The sequence below is a fragment of the Calliphora vicina genome, chromosome 1 (genome assembly GCF_958450345.1).
Source record: "Calliphora vicina chromosome 1, idCalVici1.1, whole genome shotgun sequence".
Taxonomy (NCBI): domain Eukaryota; kingdom Metazoa; phylum Arthropoda; class Insecta; order Diptera; family Calliphoridae; genus Calliphora; species Calliphora vicina.
The window spans coordinates 130,331,345-130,350,517 of record NC_088780.1 but is presented as its reverse complement, the minus strand read 5'-3'; the positions used below and the strand labels follow the sequence as shown (position 1 = coordinate 130,350,517).

General features: G+C 27.9%; 1 protein-coding gene across 1 annotated transcript in view; it reads left to right on the top strand.

Annotated features, from left to right (window-relative positions):
- LOC135952873 (basement membrane-specific heparan sulfate proteoglycan core protein) overlaps positions 1-18,698 on the top strand; it is a 111,796-nt gene extending 93,098 nt beyond the window's left edge. Inside the window, exons 8-9 of the mRNA XM_065502717.1 lie at positions 6,106-6,209; positions 18,549-18,698. Coding sequence (XP_065358789.1) covers positions 6,106-6,209; positions 18,549-18,698 — 254 coding nt within the window. The remainder of the gene's footprint in view (positions 1-6,105; positions 6,210-18,548) is intronic.
- Positions 18,699-19,173: the final 475 nt, after the last annotated feature.

Here is a 19,173-nt window from a genome sequence, read left to right as displayed (position 1 = left end):
CAAAATACAATTTAAAAAAAATAGAAACTCATGAAACACACAATGCAGCTGTGTTCTTTGGTCAGCAATGTAAAATATGTGCAAGTCTTTGATAAACAATACAGAATAATGCTGGTTTCTGTGTGTACGTGTGCGGTGATACTAATGTTGAAGTGGAAAGTAGAATCGGTTTGTAAAAATAAAAATTTAGCAAAATAATAAAATGTATTTAGGGTTTAAACTAATGGGTATGCTAGAGTTTGTATTTAGGCGAAATTTATTATATACTTGTCTTAATTTATGTGTAGAACAGATAAAGGACAACAACAGTTTAATATTTCGAATTTTTCGCCAACCATATGCCACATCTGAGCTGATGATCAGGTGTACTTAATAAAAATATTTAGCTAGAAATTTGTTTGTTCAGATGTGTAAAATGAGAGACAAGGTGGTAAAATTGTCTTGATTCTGCACTAAGGAACACAAAGCACCAATATAGCATAAATCAGTGGTATGCGTTCATATTGTTCAGGTTACGAAGACTTTCGTCAATTTACACGTACACTACCTGAATGTAAACAATAGAGCCTAAAAATACAAATATTTCATTCAGTTGCTTGATGTTGTTGCAGATATTTTATTTTTTACCCATACATGCACACAAATTAAATGCCTCTATTTGCTTACTACCGGCATAAATGATAAAGCTTTATATTTATCTATGTTATTTATTTGACAAAAACTGATGGTATCTGCTGCCGGAGATCCGTATGGTATCTGAACACGCAGTATGATAAATATTAGACAAAAATTATTGTTCTATTTCAATCTTTAACTTTAATCCATTATTTATATTTAGCCATAAAAATCTCGAATTGAAAAAAACACGAGTTACGACCTTTCTATATTAAGATAACGATATGTACGTAAGTTAGAGTGAATTATGTAATAATAATATCTAGATGGTGCTTATATGTGTTGAGCTATCTTATATGGGAGTGCATGTGTTTTACACGTGAGCGAATTCACTTAATTGTGAATAAATTCGAAAGGAATCAATCGATTTTGATGATCGATATCTCATTTTGTTCCTATTACAAGTGGCTTTGTGAGAAAGCAATAAATCTGAACAATTTCTGCCGCTTTCGATTTTTCATGATTTTTTTTTAAAACAAAAATAATAATTGCTATTTTCACGTAAAAAATATATTTTTTGTTTCAATTTGTTATTATAACTCGAAAACTACTGAGCCGATTGAAATGTAAAAATATGCACATAGCATGGGGAAAATGTTTTCAAAATTAAATCAATTGAAAGAACAACATTAACTACTCAATTTTATGTATATCAAACAAAAAAACAAAAATTTGAAAATGAGCAAATTCACTTAATTGTGAAAAAATTCGAAAAGAATTAATGGATTTTTATGATCGATAAAATTTTGTTTAAATGAGCGAATTCACTTAATTATGAAAAAATTCGAAAAGAATTAATGGATTTTTATGATCGATACTTTTTTTTTTCTATTATATGAGGCTTTGCGGTAAAGCAATAAATCTGAACAATTTCTGCTGTTTTCGATTTTACATGAGTTTTTTAAAACAAAAAATGTGCAATTTTCACGTAAAAAGTATATTTTGTGCTTCAATTTGTTATTATAAATCCGAAACTACTGAGCCGATTGAAACACAATATATAAATAAATTAAAGGTTATGTAAATCTAAACTAAGTAAATCTAAACTCTATGTTTTACTTAAACATTTTTAAAATGTTTTCCAAATCTATATAGTGGAGTCTTATCTATGTAATCCGTATTACTTATGTTCTTGTATCTATTGGGAGTTTCACTTTTGGAAGACTCAAAGAAAGATCTTTGATATTTTTCTTTACAAAATTTACAAATCAGTTTACTGACAGAGATTTGTGGGTGGCCTCAAAGAGAAACGCAAAACTAGGTAGGCTACAGCTGTGTTTTCGGATCATTTGACAATCGGTAAGCATGCAAACAGACTTCGGCTTACCTTCAAAAGTTAAAGCCACAGCTATCTCTATCGCGGAATATAAGAAATAGTTATTCACCTACTCTGTGAATGTGCAGCTTTCATTTGTTGAGATACAGATTTCTAAACGTAAATACATCTAAACATCTATTTATCTGAGACATCGGTCGCCTGAATGTGACAAGTTAGATTTAGTATTCTTATTACCTTGTACCGATAGCATTGAGTAGTTTGGTCTTCTTAAAACCGAATCATATCAATTTTACTTGATTTCTTATATTTAACGAGTAACTAAACTAAAATAATATCTGTTGCTATTTAAAAACTACATATCACCAGATTTTAATATCCATAAGTCTACTGTTCTCATAGGTATTAAACCTGGCCTTTTTCCTCTAATCATTCTACCAGGCTAACTTTTTTCAATTCCTAAGAGCTCTGTCCAGAGTTCTAATTTGCGCTAAATGTTAAATGAATCTGTTTCAATACATATCCAAGAACCATATAAGTTTACAGTAAACCATATGTAGAAAGCCCTTCTTAATCAGCTGATGAATGTCCTAGGTATTCAACTCATTAATTGTAAAGGCAGCTTTGGGACTGCTAATGAAAAACACTTAAGTCAAAATACCTGTAAGATTGGCGTCAAGCTCTAAAGTGTCGAAAACACAATATTTTATAAAATGAAACGACCATATCCAGAAAACCTTCTTGAATCACTTGATGAACATGTGTCTTAGTTGTTTAGCTCAGATGGAATATCAGTAATGTGTAATGGTAGCTTTATAACTGTAAGTGGAAGCAATATCTTTAAATATTTATTTGAGTAATCCCGTTATTTGCCATTATAAACCACCATTTGAGGTATTTTCTTCCATCGCACAGTGGCCGAAATACCCAATTTAGCGGCGTTTTGTGAATAACTTTAAAAACAAAAAATTGTGAATGAATTTTTTATTTTCTTTTTAATTTATATATATTTAAAGATAATCAATTCATTAAATTTTAAAATTTGTTTAGTTTTTTAAGTATATATATAACCAAGCCACAAAATATACATTGTGGACTTGACCCTCTCCAATCTTGACGAAATTCGGTACAAAAATTGTATTTTACATGATTAAGACAAATACAAATTTTTGGATTACTGGACCAAATGGTTCCGAAGATACCAGGTCCTGAAAAGTGAAAAAATCTTCAAAGTCTTACCCGCCGTGTGGGCGGTGGACGTGACAGATTTTAATAAAACTTTGCATGCGTTCTTCCTTTGTTTCAGAAAATCTAGACTTTTGCTTGGATAGGACAAATTTTATGCGAAAAAATCGATTTGGATTGTATGGGCAGTGGGCGTGAACGATTTTGATAAAATTTAATTTTTTTCTTAATTTAGTCCATATAATTCTCGGTGCCAAAATTCAATGGTCTACGACCACTCCTTATAGTTTTTGCACAAAAATTTATGAAGCCATATTAAAAAAAGGGTGCATTTACACTCTGCCATTTTAATTAAAAAACTCAAAACTTATCAAAAACTTGCAGCCTATATTTGAACTTGACATAGATAACAACCCATTTAAACAAACTTTGTCAACTTTTTTAATTAAAATGTAATCGCAAATCTTATTAAAAATTTAAATATTTAATTGTTTGCTGTCAACAAAATTGCTCTTGAATAAAGCAAAAAAATAGTTACTGCACTTGTTGAAACATGTGTTAAGTATGAACGCTTACAGCTGTGAGAATATTTGGAACAAAAGAAAACAGAAAAAAATCCGTTGAGGTTTAAATTTTCCAAAAAAATAAGAAAAGTTTGCCGAATTCTGAATTTTAAAATTTCGCTAAAGTGACGATAGATTGGGTATTTCGGCCACTGTGCATCGGCGAGATTTTCGGGCGAAAGCTTCCAGAATCTGTTTGTTGTTGGCTTAGATCTATGACTATATAAAACCACAATAAACAAAAAACTCATCAAGTTGGAGAAAAAAACGTATTCGGGGTTGTCATAGAATCCAATCATTGTCGGAATCGGTTTTGAAAACGACAAAAAAGTTACATTTGTCTTATGAAATCTAATGTAATTGTTTGTATAATCGATAAAGAATTTAAATCTAGATCGAATATAAAACCGATAACTCTCGATTTCGCAAGACTAACGTACTTTTTCTGTCGTTTTCAAAACCGATTCCGACAATTATTGGATTCTATGACAACCCCGATTAATGGTGTTTCATTCTCTCTTACTTACTAGTCACAGTAATCGTACTGGGCACACGAAGGCAATTTCGGCGTAAATTGCACATCATGCAGTGAGTTTGGTTTAATTAATTGGATCTTCGTGAGTATCGCGTGTATTCAGATAGTCGCAAAAAATCAAATTGAAAGGATCCTCGCCACTCATTATAAAATTTAACCGACAACGTTTGACTACGTTGCTGTTTAGAAGGACGTCAGAATATATCGGACACGACTGATGATTTATTGTCTTGTATTCTCTGCACAACTTATAGCATTTTAGGATAAAGTGAGATATGTTGGCTTCTTTGTATTTATCTATCGTTCTACAAATACATCTGAATATTTTTAAACCAAATAATTTTCATTATGTAATTAAATTAACAGTTTTATTAAACTATCACTGCTGTATTACTTTCCTAGTACTTACCTGCAAAAATCACAAAACTTATTTTCCTTAAACTTAAAAAATAATAACCTCATCTATTCCTACTTCACTTTGCATTTTTTGTGTTTGTTTAATGTTTTGTTCTGTTTGGTTAGTTTATTTACAAAAAAAAAAAAAACTTTTAAGTTCAAAGTACTCCTTGCTGTCACTTTTGTACACCTACAAACGTATTGAACACTTAAATAATTACAGATGGACTTACTGATCTATCAACCTTTTTAAATCACGGTCACTTGTCAGGTTAGTTTTTGTTTTTAGTTTCGCACATGTGACAGGTTGAAAAATTTAAAAAGAAAAAGTGCACAAACATCTGTTACTTTTTTTTAACTAACTAACTCTCTACTTCTTTTTACTTTCTTACTTACTTTTAAAGTTACATCTTTACAACTTTTCTAGCTTTCTTAATTTCTTTTTTCAACTTTATTTCACTTGTGTGTATTTAATACTTTTTTCTTCATTTATAAGTGCATGTTTAAAAAGGTATAAGATATTAAATAAATAAACTGTTCGATTGCTGGTTTTATTAAATTTCAATAGCGGTATTCACAATGTAGAGTACTTGGCCTGGTAATGCAATAAAAGAGCACAATAGCAAGAAACTTAAAACAAAATACGTTAGAAATTTAAATGTTTGTCAATAAATAGCTTTTCTGCTTTTTTTCTAGGCCATGTACTCTACATTGTGAATACCGCTAATATTTTTCTTTAGTTTTTTATTATACGAGTATATTTTTTAAAAACTAGCAAGCATATGAACAGTCCCAAAATTGCATGTTTCCCTAATGTGAGAAAATAATTTTTAAAAATGAATATTTATCGGTATTTTATGTAGCTCGGTTATTAGTGTAGCCCAGAAATTTAATTAGAATCTGGGCAATATATAATGATTTTTGAATAAGGGTATGGCATTTTTTTCTTTAAGTGAAACACAGAATAATTGGAACCACAGATCACTTATCACAAGTTGATTCAATTCATGTCAAAAATCTTCAAACATTACATCGATGCACAAATACTGTGTAAGCACACCTGCGGCTAAAAACTCACAGTCAACGATCACTACTTGTGGAGGTAGTAAAGACTTTTGAAACACATGGCAGTTTGTTGCTCTCTTATAATACATTTTTTTTTATAATTTTCAAAGACAGTAGTATGCAAATTAGCATTGACTTATGGTAAAGATTATATTTCTTATACATATTCAAATATTTCTCATTAGAGAAATTTATCATAATAAAAATATGAACCTTAACTTAAGTTTTGACATTGCCAAACCATAGAAAAGTATATGTTTAATAGAAAATTTAGTATATTCGTTTTTTCTTAATAAATTCTAGTATATTATTTTTATTCCTTTGTATATGTACTTGTATTCTATTTATAGGAAATTACATTTCAATCTTTAAAAACATAATTTAAAAACCATTTTCTTTTCTCTTTACAGATAATGAAATGCGTGATTTAAGTGTAACATTTTATGGCAGCAAATCTTCACATATACAAACCTTGAATTCTTTACTACTAATTGCAGTAGCTGCTTGTTTATGTGTAATCAATTTTAATTATTAAAAAAATTAACCCAAAGAAACAAAAACCAAAACATAACCCCCTGAAGAACATAAATGTATTATTTACAAAAAAAAAAAACATTTTTAATTAAGAATTTATTTAAATTCATCAATGAAAACTTTTTACAATCATCAAAAAACAAAAACCAACAAACAACCCCAAAAAAAAAACTGTAAACCAAAGTTTTATTATTAATTAATATACATACATACATACCTATACATAAATACCAAATGAAAACTAAATTCTCTTAAATTAGAAAGTAGCTAACAGAAAATATTATTATTTAAAGCAAAAAATTAAATCCCTAAGAAACTTGTATTTAAAATAAATGTATGTGAAGAAAATAATTCAGCAAAACCAAATGGTAATAATGGAAATATTCTTAGCTGTAAATGTAAATATATAGAATAATTTTGTGTAATTAAAATATAATATAAAAATAATATAATTTTATAAATTTTTTTAAGGGTTAAATACCACTCATAATTGTGTTTGAATAACTGTATTTTATGTATATTATGAATACGAATATGATTTATTTTATTAAAAATTTCATATTTTTTTAGTTTCTGCCTTTAAGCTATTTGTTTAAAAAGATTAACGCTTTAAATATATATAAATATAAAAAAAAACATGAACTAAATAATTAAAAAAATATATGCATTATAGACAAATTTTACTTCCATTATAATGTATATTTAGATAATATTATTAATAATTATTATAATTTGTTTATAGCAAAGAATTTTATAGTAAAATCCCAAAAATTATATAATAGTTAAGCAAAACAGTGAGTACAATTAACTCCAAAAAAAAAATTGTAATATAATATAAAAAGTTTTCATAGAATGGATTAATTTGATATTCATATGTATTTATTGTTTAAGATTAATCAAATAATTGTATTCTTTAAATTTTATGCAAAAAAGTATGCTACTTTTTTGATTTCGTTTGTCCAATTATATTCAAAATCCTAATAAGTATGCTACATATTGTAACATTAGGTTACGTATGAGTATTTTCTGATAAATATTGTATTAAATATTACTTATACGACGTGGCTCACTTAGACCGATTGCAAATTGTGTATGGATGTAAAATGCGAACGAACATTTTCTTTCTTATCTTATATTGAAAACAATAATAAAATTCAATTCAATTTGTTGTTTTCAATATAAAATAAGAAAGAAAATGTTCGCATTTAGTGAGCCAAGCCCGAAATGTCTGTTATAAACAAAATTAACCTTCATAGGGTCTTTAAATTTACTGACATTAACGATCTTCGGGTAAAATTTTACCCAAATTGAAAATAGATATTTTTCTTGTCAATTTTTTTTTAAAAAAAAAACCTAACATAAACAATCATGGCTATTCCTGTTCTCACTTTCACCATTCACCGTATTTTTGGAAGCATAATTACAACAATATTTATGTTAAATAATGTTTCGAAAATTATATAATTAATGTGCTGTTTTTCTATAGCGAACGAGTACTTTGAGTAGAAATTTAACATGTGTTTTGTTATTGTAACAAAAACAAAATACATTTAAAACGTCCACTCAAAACGCTCATTCGCTATAGAAAAACAGCACATAAGGTTAAAGAAATTACGTCTAAACATTTATAATTAGAAAAGCTGAGGAAATTACAAACTATTGTTATAATTAACCTTTCAAAATTATTTTGTTTTGAAGCAAAGTTTCGAAATTAACTAATTTTTATTTCCATTTTCAAAACCAAATTAAATTTTATCTCTTAACCATTCCGTTTTTACCATTTACCATGAATTAATTCAGAATCTTAATTCATATGTTCTTCTAATGTATTGAAATTAAGAATTCATTCTTAATGGAATTAATTCCATATTGAATGTTTTTAATAATCCTTAATTAAAATTCATTGCAAAATAGCTTAAAAAATGTATTGAATGATTAAATTTTTCTTTAATTCAACGCTATTTTGTAAATGTTTTAAAGCAAAATAAAAACAAAATATTCTAAATTAATTTGTATTAGCAAAAATTTAATTATTCAAGATTGAGTGAATTCTGTTATGAAATAATTCAACGACGAATAAATTATATTTAAATAAAGCATTGGAAACGATTTTGGGAATGGATTATGAGTTAAATAATTCGAACCTCTGCTTCAATGTAACTAAAAAGGCTACCATGAAAATTTTAGTATATTCTAGAATCTAGGTTAATGAGCCAAAAAAAAATTAAAATTTGTTACTCGACTCAAAAAAATACAATAAAATTAATGTGCTGTTTTTCTATAGCGAACGAGTACTTTGAGTGTAAATTTAACATGTGTTTTATTATTGTAACAAAAACAAAATACATGTAAAACGTCCACTCAAAGCACTCGTTCGCTATAGAAAAACGGCACATAATATTTTCCACACGCTGACGAAGCAATGAGATAAATTCTAGTATTTAACATACAGCTATCGTTTATCTAAAAATTAACATAAGACATTTCTAATCATGTTCTAACTTATACTATGAGACAAATGGTAGGGGTCAGTGATTGGCGGGAGAAGTTTTATCGGTCAAAAAAAAGTTATATCGTCCCAGCGCACAGAGGGATTTTGGTGTCAAAAAGTAAATTTTTCAAACACTCAATTTCAAAAATCAAATGATGCAGTCTTGTAGAGAAATGTTTAAAAGAATTTAATTTTATTTTTTTCCAGGGTGTTAAGCTAAAATTTACTTATATTTTTACGCAATTCGGTGGTTTATATATGTATAATTTTCCTAATAATACCATTTACCTTTTATATATTTGAAAAAATTAACATTTCTCCATAAATAAAAAAAAAATGGGGATATCATAAACCGTTAAGAAGATATGCCCAAATCTATAAGTCTCTAAAAATTATTTTATTTTTGATTTTCCATGGAAAAAACTATAGCCCCACTTTCCCCAAAGCTGTTTTTTTTTAATAAAACTAAAGTTGGGAGTGTCTTGTTTCGATTAAAAAAAAATTGTTTTGGAAGTCGAATAATAAACGAAATATCAAATAAAATCTTATTTATGTATGTGTTTCGTGGTGGGCGTTACCGATTTTATTGAAACTCGGCATGCGTTCTTCTTTTATTTCAGAAAATATATTTACCAACTTTCTAGACTTTTACTTGGATATGAAAAATTTTATGCGAAAAAATCTATTTGGATTGAGTGGGTGTGGTCGATTTTGATAAAATTTTTTTTTTCTTAGTTTTGGTCCATATAATTCTCGCTGCCAAAAAATGTATGAAGCCATCCCTCTGTGAGAATATCGCAAAGTTATATTTAAAGTTGTTAAGCTCCACACAGTCGGTAAAGCGGCATTTTTGGTTTTCCTTGAGTAGGACCTTGGAAAATGAGTTTTTCATCATTTGCTTCATTATCTATCTATCACATAAAATTATCTAATACTACAGCCAGAGAAAAAATTTAGTAGTAAATGTTTACCATAAATATTTCAGCATTTTTATAAGTTGTTTAACAATATTATGGTTACTGTAATTATGTATATGATTGCGGACACATAATATGTTTAAGTTAGCATTCACATACTTGTAGCAATCATGTATATGATTGTAGTAATTAAGTATATTTTCTTTGTTCTTAAAACCCATCAGTTTTCACATTTCTCAATATTATATTTTGGCAAACATTTATGAGAAAAATATATGTATATCTAAATTTTAGATTTAATTTAATTTAGATTCTAAAACGACTGTTTACCCGTTTTTGTCTCAATTTACACCTTAGCCGTCGAGGTCCACATGAAACCATGTTAGTTAATTTTTGTATTATATCAAAATGTGTTTAACATTTTTAGTGAAATGTATTTTTCCATTTTTATCCCTAAAGTGTTCGAATTAACAAAAGGTACCAAATCCATATTTAGTATTTTTTAATAAGTTAATTAAAAATTTGTTTATGTGCATATTGGATTAAAGTTTTTACCCGTTTTCTGACCTAATGAGTTTGAGTTGGAAATAAGCACCAGTCTGATAATATTTAAGATGCATCTAAAATTTTGTTTGTATCCTTATAAGTTTAGAGGAAAATTCCTTTCTTAGTAGATCTACATAGCGAGAGGTCAACCTGTAATCCAAATTATATGTCTCTACCTTTTGTTGTGTTGGCTGGGCGATGTTGCATCCATCAGTTACTGAATAATGTCACTCTTTTATATATCGCACTCGTTCAACAATACTGTAACTCAAAATTTTAAAATATTCAGTAGAGGGCAAAAACTGTTTGTGATTACATTTTAAGAGAATTTAAAAATCCGAATAAATCATAGTAAGCAAATTCCATTTGAAAATATATTTAAATTGTTTTTCTTTAAAATGTTTGCAATTATAGCAAAATAAATCTATTGCTATCTATATGAATTAATACCATTTTTCTGAAACTTCTCGATATTTTTTTGTACTATTTTATCAACAAAACAGTATCAACTCAAAATACAACCAAATTTAAATAAAACAATTTGATTATTTTTAACTTGAATAAAGGCTCAATTCAAAATAAAACATATTTTTATGAAAATATACGATGTATTTCCAATAAAATTTTTGTATTAACTAAAAATAATACCTTTTTGTTCATACAAGGTAGTCACTAATTATCACGAAAATGGTCTCAAATGTGGTTTTCAAGATGAAAGAGTAATCGGAATACGTTGAAATTTTTACAGTTAGGTAGATATTGATGATGTTAGTCGATTTCTTTCAAAAAGTGAATTTTTAAAAATTTTAAGATTGTTGAACGAGTGCGATATATATAGATATTCCGATATATTTCTAATTTATACTGTATTACATTTATTATTTTTTTTTTTCGATTTAAGATTTTTCATTTAAACTAATATTAAATCAAAGAGTGATTATTTATGTTTGAGATTATAAGTTAATTATTAAAACCCAAAAAAAAAAACATACCATAGAAAACATAAAAACTTAAAAAAGGAAACAATTTCAATTCATGTAAATATATTAAAACTAAATATTTAATAATAAAAACTAACAGCATTTTTTCAAACTTCAAGACCACCAATAAAAAAAACTTTAACTATAAAATAAAAACATATAAATCTAAAGATAGATGAAAATAATATTAAACCAAATATTAATTTGTGAGCAAAAGTAAAACAAAAAAAAATATATGATTATAATTTTTTTTTAATTCGTTTATTTTTCTACGCCAATAGGCATTGTGAATATATAGGAAAAAAATTGCCAATATTAATTAAAAACCAAATAAATAAGTAATATTTATAAATACAAAATTACTACTAAATACAAATATGTATAAATAATTAACAAATAAGTCTTTAATTACTAAGAACAAAAAAAAAAAGAACAAATATAAAGTTTGTTTAAAAAGTACATTAAGGCGAAACAGTTATTTACTAGAAATGATAATTGATGTGTGACATTTAATAAATATTTGAATAAAAATGAAAAGTAATTATTTGAAATTAAAACAGAAAAACTTTATAACAAAAAACCAGTTAGCTAAAACAGTGGTTTATCATAACATCATATGAATTAAAATTGAAATAATATTTATAAAAAAAACTTAAGTCACAAATTTTTATTAAGTATAATAAAGAAGATAACTAAAATGAGCAAACAAAATTTATTGAAAAAATATTATCATATTATCAAAAAAAAAAATAAGAAAATTTAAAAAAAACAAACCTACACCACACCTACACTCTCTAAACCAACCAAACTTTTATTTGTTTTCTTTTTTCAAAATAGTAACTAAAAATTAAAGAAAAAATGCATAAAATAAATTCAAAATTTAAACCAAAAATCTATGTAGCATCTAAATAAATCTATAAATATTAAGTAAATATTTATAAATATAAATATTAAAATTAATTACATATATTCTATCGACGTATATTAAAGTATGTGTTTTACAATTATTATTATTAGTAGAATTAAGTTAATACTTTGTTTATAGAAATATTATTTTGTTTATTTAAACTTTTCATTTTTAAAATGTGTTAAATTTTGTATAACGACAGCTGAATTGAGTATGATAATTTAGCTTTTCAATATTTTTGAAAATTGCAGCCATCATTTATTCATCAATATGTATGTTAAAATTACCATTATGAAAATATCTTAAACTCTACATCTGTTTATTTTGTAAAATTTTTAAGAGATGACTTCAGATCAGCAACCAGTTTAAGATATAAATTTATTAACAAACAAATTAATAAAAGAAATCATACTAAAACAAAATATAACATAAATAAATGTATTAATAAAAACCAAAATTAAAACTTTGTTTCATTACTCTTAATATCACTCTGCTACAAAATAACACTTTTTGTCAGAACTTGAAAAGTGACCTAATGGAGGTTGTAGGCCTAGGTAAGGACATACTGAAACCGTTTTCAAAGATTTTAAAACACTCTCAAAGTTTTTAATTATTTTGAAAAAACTATATTTTGGGTAGGTCGTAGGACCGTAGTACCTCTAACTCACACTTTTGTGGATAGCTAAAGAATTAGGCTTTCATAAAATGTTTGCATAAAATTTGTATTCCAAGAAATTGTGTAAGTTTTTATAAAAAGTTTCGATTTCTTTCTTATTTTTTTCGTAATTTTTCAAATTCAACAATAGTAGTTTTATTTTATTTCTATGAAACCCTATTTCTTTTTCCACAGAATTTTAAAGATAAATTTATGTCGACAAAAACGAGACATTATTTGTTAAAATCGGTTTATACTTGGAAAAGTTATTAAACTTTTTCGAAAAAAGTTCGACAAAATTTACCCTGTAAATTAAAAATTTTACAAATATTTTTTTTGTATAGTTTTTTGTTTTTTTTTTATTCATATGGGCTGGCTGAGAAAATACTAAAAAAGGATTTAATGAAAAGTTGAATAACTTTTACAATTTTCATACGATTTGAATAATTAAGCCCACGTTTTGTGGGCTTAATACATTGTTATAAATTTGTATAAGCTTCTATATCAAAATAAGCAATGAAAAGCGACTAAACTCAAAAAAGTTGATAAATTTTGTTTTTCTTTTAGAAATTCTTAACAAAAACAATACTTATAACTTACAAATGTGTAAAAAAATGCACGTCATTTTAAAACGTAATCAGTTTTCTTTCCAAACCCGTTAAAAAATTTAAAGTCGGACAAAAACTGACTAAGTTACAGACCGATAAGTTGAAGAACATCACTGAAAACGTTTTTTTTCAGAATAACTTCTGAATTTGAGGGTAATTCTGAAATTTTTTGACACAATTTGTAATGTACTCAGCAAGCCCTATAAACCACGCTATGTCGTTTTCCAAGTTTCCATCGTAGCACCGTGTATTTAAAGGCATTTCCGTTGGCGTTAGTTAGAGTGAATAGGGTAAAAAAACTTCATGAGTCTTCATATTTAATTTGACTTTTTGAATAGATAATTTGATTCAACTGCAGAAAATATTTACATATATGGGCAAAAAACAAAAACTCTTGAAACTTTTTTTCAAGATGATTTGAATAGAAGAAAATAATAAAATGTTACTATGTGAAAGTATTTAGATCATATTACAACATTTTAAAGACAAAAGTAATAGCTTAAACTGATTAGATTTAATTATACCCTACACCACCACAGTGGGGAGGGTATTATGTGTTTGTGCAGATGTTTGTAACGCCCAAAAAATTAGTCTAACACCCACCTTAAAGTATACCGATTGACTTAGAATCACTTTCTGAGTCGATTAAACGATGTCCGTCCGTCCGTCTGGTCGGCTGGCTGGCTGTCCATGTAAACCTTGTGCGCAGAGTACAGGTCGCAATTTTGAAGATATTTCGATCAACTTTGGTACATTTTATTTTTTCGGCCCAAGGACCAAGCCTGTTGAAACTGGCTGAAATCGGTCCATTATTTCACCTAGCCCCCATACAAATGTCCTTCCGAAATTGGACTTTATCGGTCATAAATGTTTAATTTATAAATGTATCTCTAATTTTAATTTTTGTGCTGTTATTATAAATACTAGACATCATGTTATACTTTTCTTGAGTTTCATCAAAATCGGACCAAAAATATATAACATTTCGCTGTTTTTCAATGAGAAATTCCAAATATTGAAAAATTTGACCTTTGACCTTCTTGATTTACGTTGACGTTTTCCGATTTTAGTAAAACTTTCAGACTGTATTTAGAATTACATGGACTATAATATTCTGAATAGCTTTTACTTAAAAATCATAAAAGTAAGGAAATTCGGCTTATTCTACAAAATATGGCCAAAAAATTAAATTAAATCGCAGGTACGGAAAAACTGTATGAGGCATTGACATAATTTTTTCACATTTTTATTCTCTATTATGTTGACAATAAATCCCCAAGGGATGATCAAAAAATTCTGAAATTTGTTTAACAAAATTTTTAAAAAATTGAAATTGGAGTTTTGAAACTGCCGTTAAAAAAAATTATTTTTTTGGTCATACCTGGGAATAGGTTAGCGGTATCCTACGAAGACAAAAACTCATATACAGTTAAATATGTATATATTTTAAGTAAAAATAAGCTCTTATTTTAATATTTCTCAAAATATGTTAATTTTGTTCATACGTTTCTTGTTCTAGTGGCCTGAGACACGTTAATGGACTGGCGATTTTTTAATAACTTTAACATTTTGTATCCAATTTTTGTGTTTTATGTCTTATTAGAACGACAATTACGTACACGTATCGATTCTTTTAAATTAAGTTGCAAAAGTAATAACTTAATGGCAAAATTTTTACAAAAACTGAAAAAATTGTATTTTTTCCCCTTGTAAATGCACCACAAAACTGAATCGCAAGTCGGCACGGGTTGCTATCAATATAGAAAGACAAAATTTCATATTTAACTATAGTTTTATAATCAAAACTTCCGAAATTCAAAAAAAAAATTTTTGGGACACTCTAATGTATAGACCCGAAGAAATTGTTTTTACAAAAAAAATAATGTCTTTTTTGGGAAAAAAACGTAAAAAATACGGCCCTTTTTACATGTTCCAACTTTGGATACGTATAACTTTTTATACAGACAAGATAATTGTTATTAAATCTTTAGAAATTTCGTCCCTCCGTAGGCCCGTCGTATCTAAAAATCTCTTCAACTAATACAGTTTTTATATAAGTATTTTGGTCTGAAAAATGAGTGATCACAGATCGAGCTCCTTTCCTTGATTAAACACTTATTGGCCAAGTTATTAGTGATTTTAGATATTTTGAGTTTTTATATAAAAAATCGATTTTTGGTCAGAAATATGAGTGATCACAGATCGAGCTCCTTTTCTTGATCCAACGCTTATTGGCCAAGTTATAAGCGAATTTAGATATTTCGAGTTTTTATATAAAAAATAGATTTTTGTTAAGAAATATGAGTGATCACAGATCGAGCTCCTTTCCTTGATTAAACACTTATTGGCCAAGTTATTAGTGATTTTAGATATTTTGAGTTTTTATATAAAAAATCGATTTTTGGTCAGAAATATGAGTGATCACAGATCGAGCTCCTTTTCTTGATCCAACGCTTATTGGCCAAGTTATAAGCGAATTTAGATATTTCGAGTTTTTATATAAAAAATAGATTTTTGTTAAGAAATATGAGTGATCACAGATCGAGCTCCTTTTCCTGATTCAACGCTTATTGGCCAAGTTATAAGTGAATTTAGATATTTTGAGTTTTTATATAAAAAATCGATTTTTGATCAGAAATATGAGTGATCACAGATCGATCTCCTTTTCTTGATCCAACGCTTATTGGCCAAGTTATTAGCGAATTTAGATATTTTGAGTTTTTATATAAAAAACTGATTTTTGGTCAGAAATATGACTGATCACAGATCGAGCTCCTTTTCCTGATTCAACGCTCATTGGCCAAGTTATTAGCGAATTTAGATATTTTGATTTTTTATATAAAAATCTATTTTTAGTCAAAAATATGATCTCAGATCGAGTTCCTTTTCTTGATTCAAAGCGTATTGGCCATGTTATTAGCGAATTTAGATATTTTGAGTTTTTATACAAAAAATCGATTTTTGTTCAGAAATATGAGTGATCACAGATCGAGCTCCTTTTCTTGATTAAACGCTTATTGGCCGAGTTATTAGCGAATTTAAGTTTTTATATAAATCACTCAGAAATATGAGTGATAACAGATCGAGCTCCTTTTCTTGATTAAACGCTTATTGGCCGAGTTATTAGCGAATTTAAGTTTTTATATAAATCACTCAGAAATATGAGTGATAACAGATCGAGCTCCTTTTCTTGATTAAACGCTTATTGGCCGAGTTATTAGCGAATTTAGATAATTTGAGTTTTTATATAAAAAATCGAATTTTGGTCTGAAATATGATTGATCACAGACCGATGTATTTTGTAGATGTATTTAATAAGTGGTCGTATAAGTGGACGTGGACAATTTTTATTTATGTAAAAACTTAAATTAGATTACTGTGATCATTTAAACAAAAAATTAGCCAAATCGATGTAGCCGTTTTCCGATTTTAGATAAATATTGGGTGTGAAAGTGGGCTATGAATATAAATCGGTCCGGCCGTACTCTACTGATGCACCAACGAATGACATTTGATTTTTATTTATATAGATTTCAGCTCATTTGGATCATAAATGGATTTTGGATCATAAAATCAGCTTTCTGGCCCCTATTAGCGCTAGATAGCTGAACAAACTCAGAAATTCGTAGCAATATCTCCAATGGTTGGCGAGATACCGAATTATTTCCAAAAAAAAAAAACGGTTCTAAACCACTGTGCATAGTGGGGAGGGTATATTGCGTTTTTGCTGATGTTTATAACGTCCAAAAATATTACACTCACTTTACAGTATACCGATCGACTTAGAATCACTTTCTGGGTCGATTAAACGATGTCCGTCCAGTGTTGGCTGTCAATGTAAACTTTGTGAGCAAAGTACAGGTCGCAATTTTGTATATATTTCGATAAAATATGATACATGGAACTTCATCGGCCCAAGCACAAATGCTATTGAAACTGGCTGAAATCGGTCCATTATTTCACCTAACCCCCATACAAATGCCCTCACGACATTGTACTTTATCGGTCATAAATGTTTAATTTATATAGGTATCGCTGCAAATAAGTTTTATATATACGGAATTCATATCACCAATTTTTATTATGATCGGTTCATAATTAGTCATAGCTCCCATATAAGACCGACTTCCAAAAAACACTTTAACGTGCATAAATCTCTCAAAAATATTGGTCTCCACATAAAATTCAATATAAATAAGTTTCATATAGATACAAAACACGCGACCTAATTTCATAGTGATCGGTACATAATAAGGCCCACTTTCGAAAATCACTCACGAATATGAATTATTGAAATTTTAAAAGAAAAACGTTTTTGCTTATTTACCTAGTGTTGGCTAGTACTTGTTTTTTTAGAACAGAATATTGTTGTTGGAGAAAAGCAAATATATTTTCAACAGGTAGTGCCATTTATCTTCAAAAAAAAAAAAATAAATGCGGTAGCATACTGTTTCCTATAAGTTTATAAGATTTCACTAAAATTAAATTATCTTAAGATTTGCCATAGATGTGAATAGGCGATGTTGTCAACTATGTATCACAAGTGAATATCTACCGCTAAGTAGCCATATCAGTTGCATCTATGAATGATACATAAAGAGACAATAAGGAGAACCACAGCAATAATAATAATAAAGACAATGATCCTTTAGAATATAAAAGCATGTGTATGTTCGCATGCACGTATTTAAGTCTGTACATAACAAGTGTTCAAGAAGAAAAACAGGCGTCATACAAAGACTTACAGGATGATACCATAAAGATGAGAACAATGATTATATGTACTTTGTACATACACATTCATATGTATTGTTTTGTTATGCGGGTATATTTGTACGTACATACATATGTATGTGTAAATGTGTGTATTAAGTCACTACAAATACAAATATATGGTAAATGTAGGTGGGTTTGTGTGTCTTTTTGTGTGTTTAAGAAATCTTATGAAACATAGTGGCTGACTATTACCATGGCAGTGGCGTCAAAACGACGAGATAAATATGATGCTTAATATGACAACATATGCACTTAAAATGATATATGATGACATCGACGAAACAATATTCTCATAACACACACATACATTACTTATCGCATACATTTAATATCAACACACATAAACACATCACCAACAACATGGCTATCCTTTTAATATCACATAGATAGACCAACAACTGCAATACAATAACAAACACATTAACCCTTCGTGTTTAAGTATGAAGTGTTCTTTAAAGACCCAGCGGTTGCTGCATCGAGTAGCAACAATTCCACTTGTATGCAAGACGACATAGAAGTGGCAAAGGAGTGCACAGATCCACAAACACAAGAGGTCAGGGAGGGAGTGAGAGTGACAATGTCATCATGATACGATAGCACAACAATCAACATAATAAGGAAGTGTTACTTATGCCTTTATAAAATGGCCTAAAGACAAAATGCATTTAAGGCAATTGCAGCAACAATAACGTCAACATCATTAACAACACACACCATCATCAGTTATGAGGCATCAGTAACAGCAAACATCAAAAACAATACACAAGTACCTTCAAACATACATATGAACATATGTAAACTAGGGTGGTCCTTGTTTTACAATTTTACTATTTTCAATGCTCCCGAGGCATAAAATTGTTCTTTGCCATCTAAAAATCAAATGCTGATTTTATTTGAAGTTTCGCGCTTTAGATAAATATAGCAATATTTTCCAAAAAAAAAAAAAAATAATTAAAAATAGTTTTTGTGTTTTATTTAGCCATAGATGTTTAAAGATAAAATATCAACATTTTCTGTGCTCGTTTATCCATTATAACTTCATACCAAAAAAATCCTACTGAAAT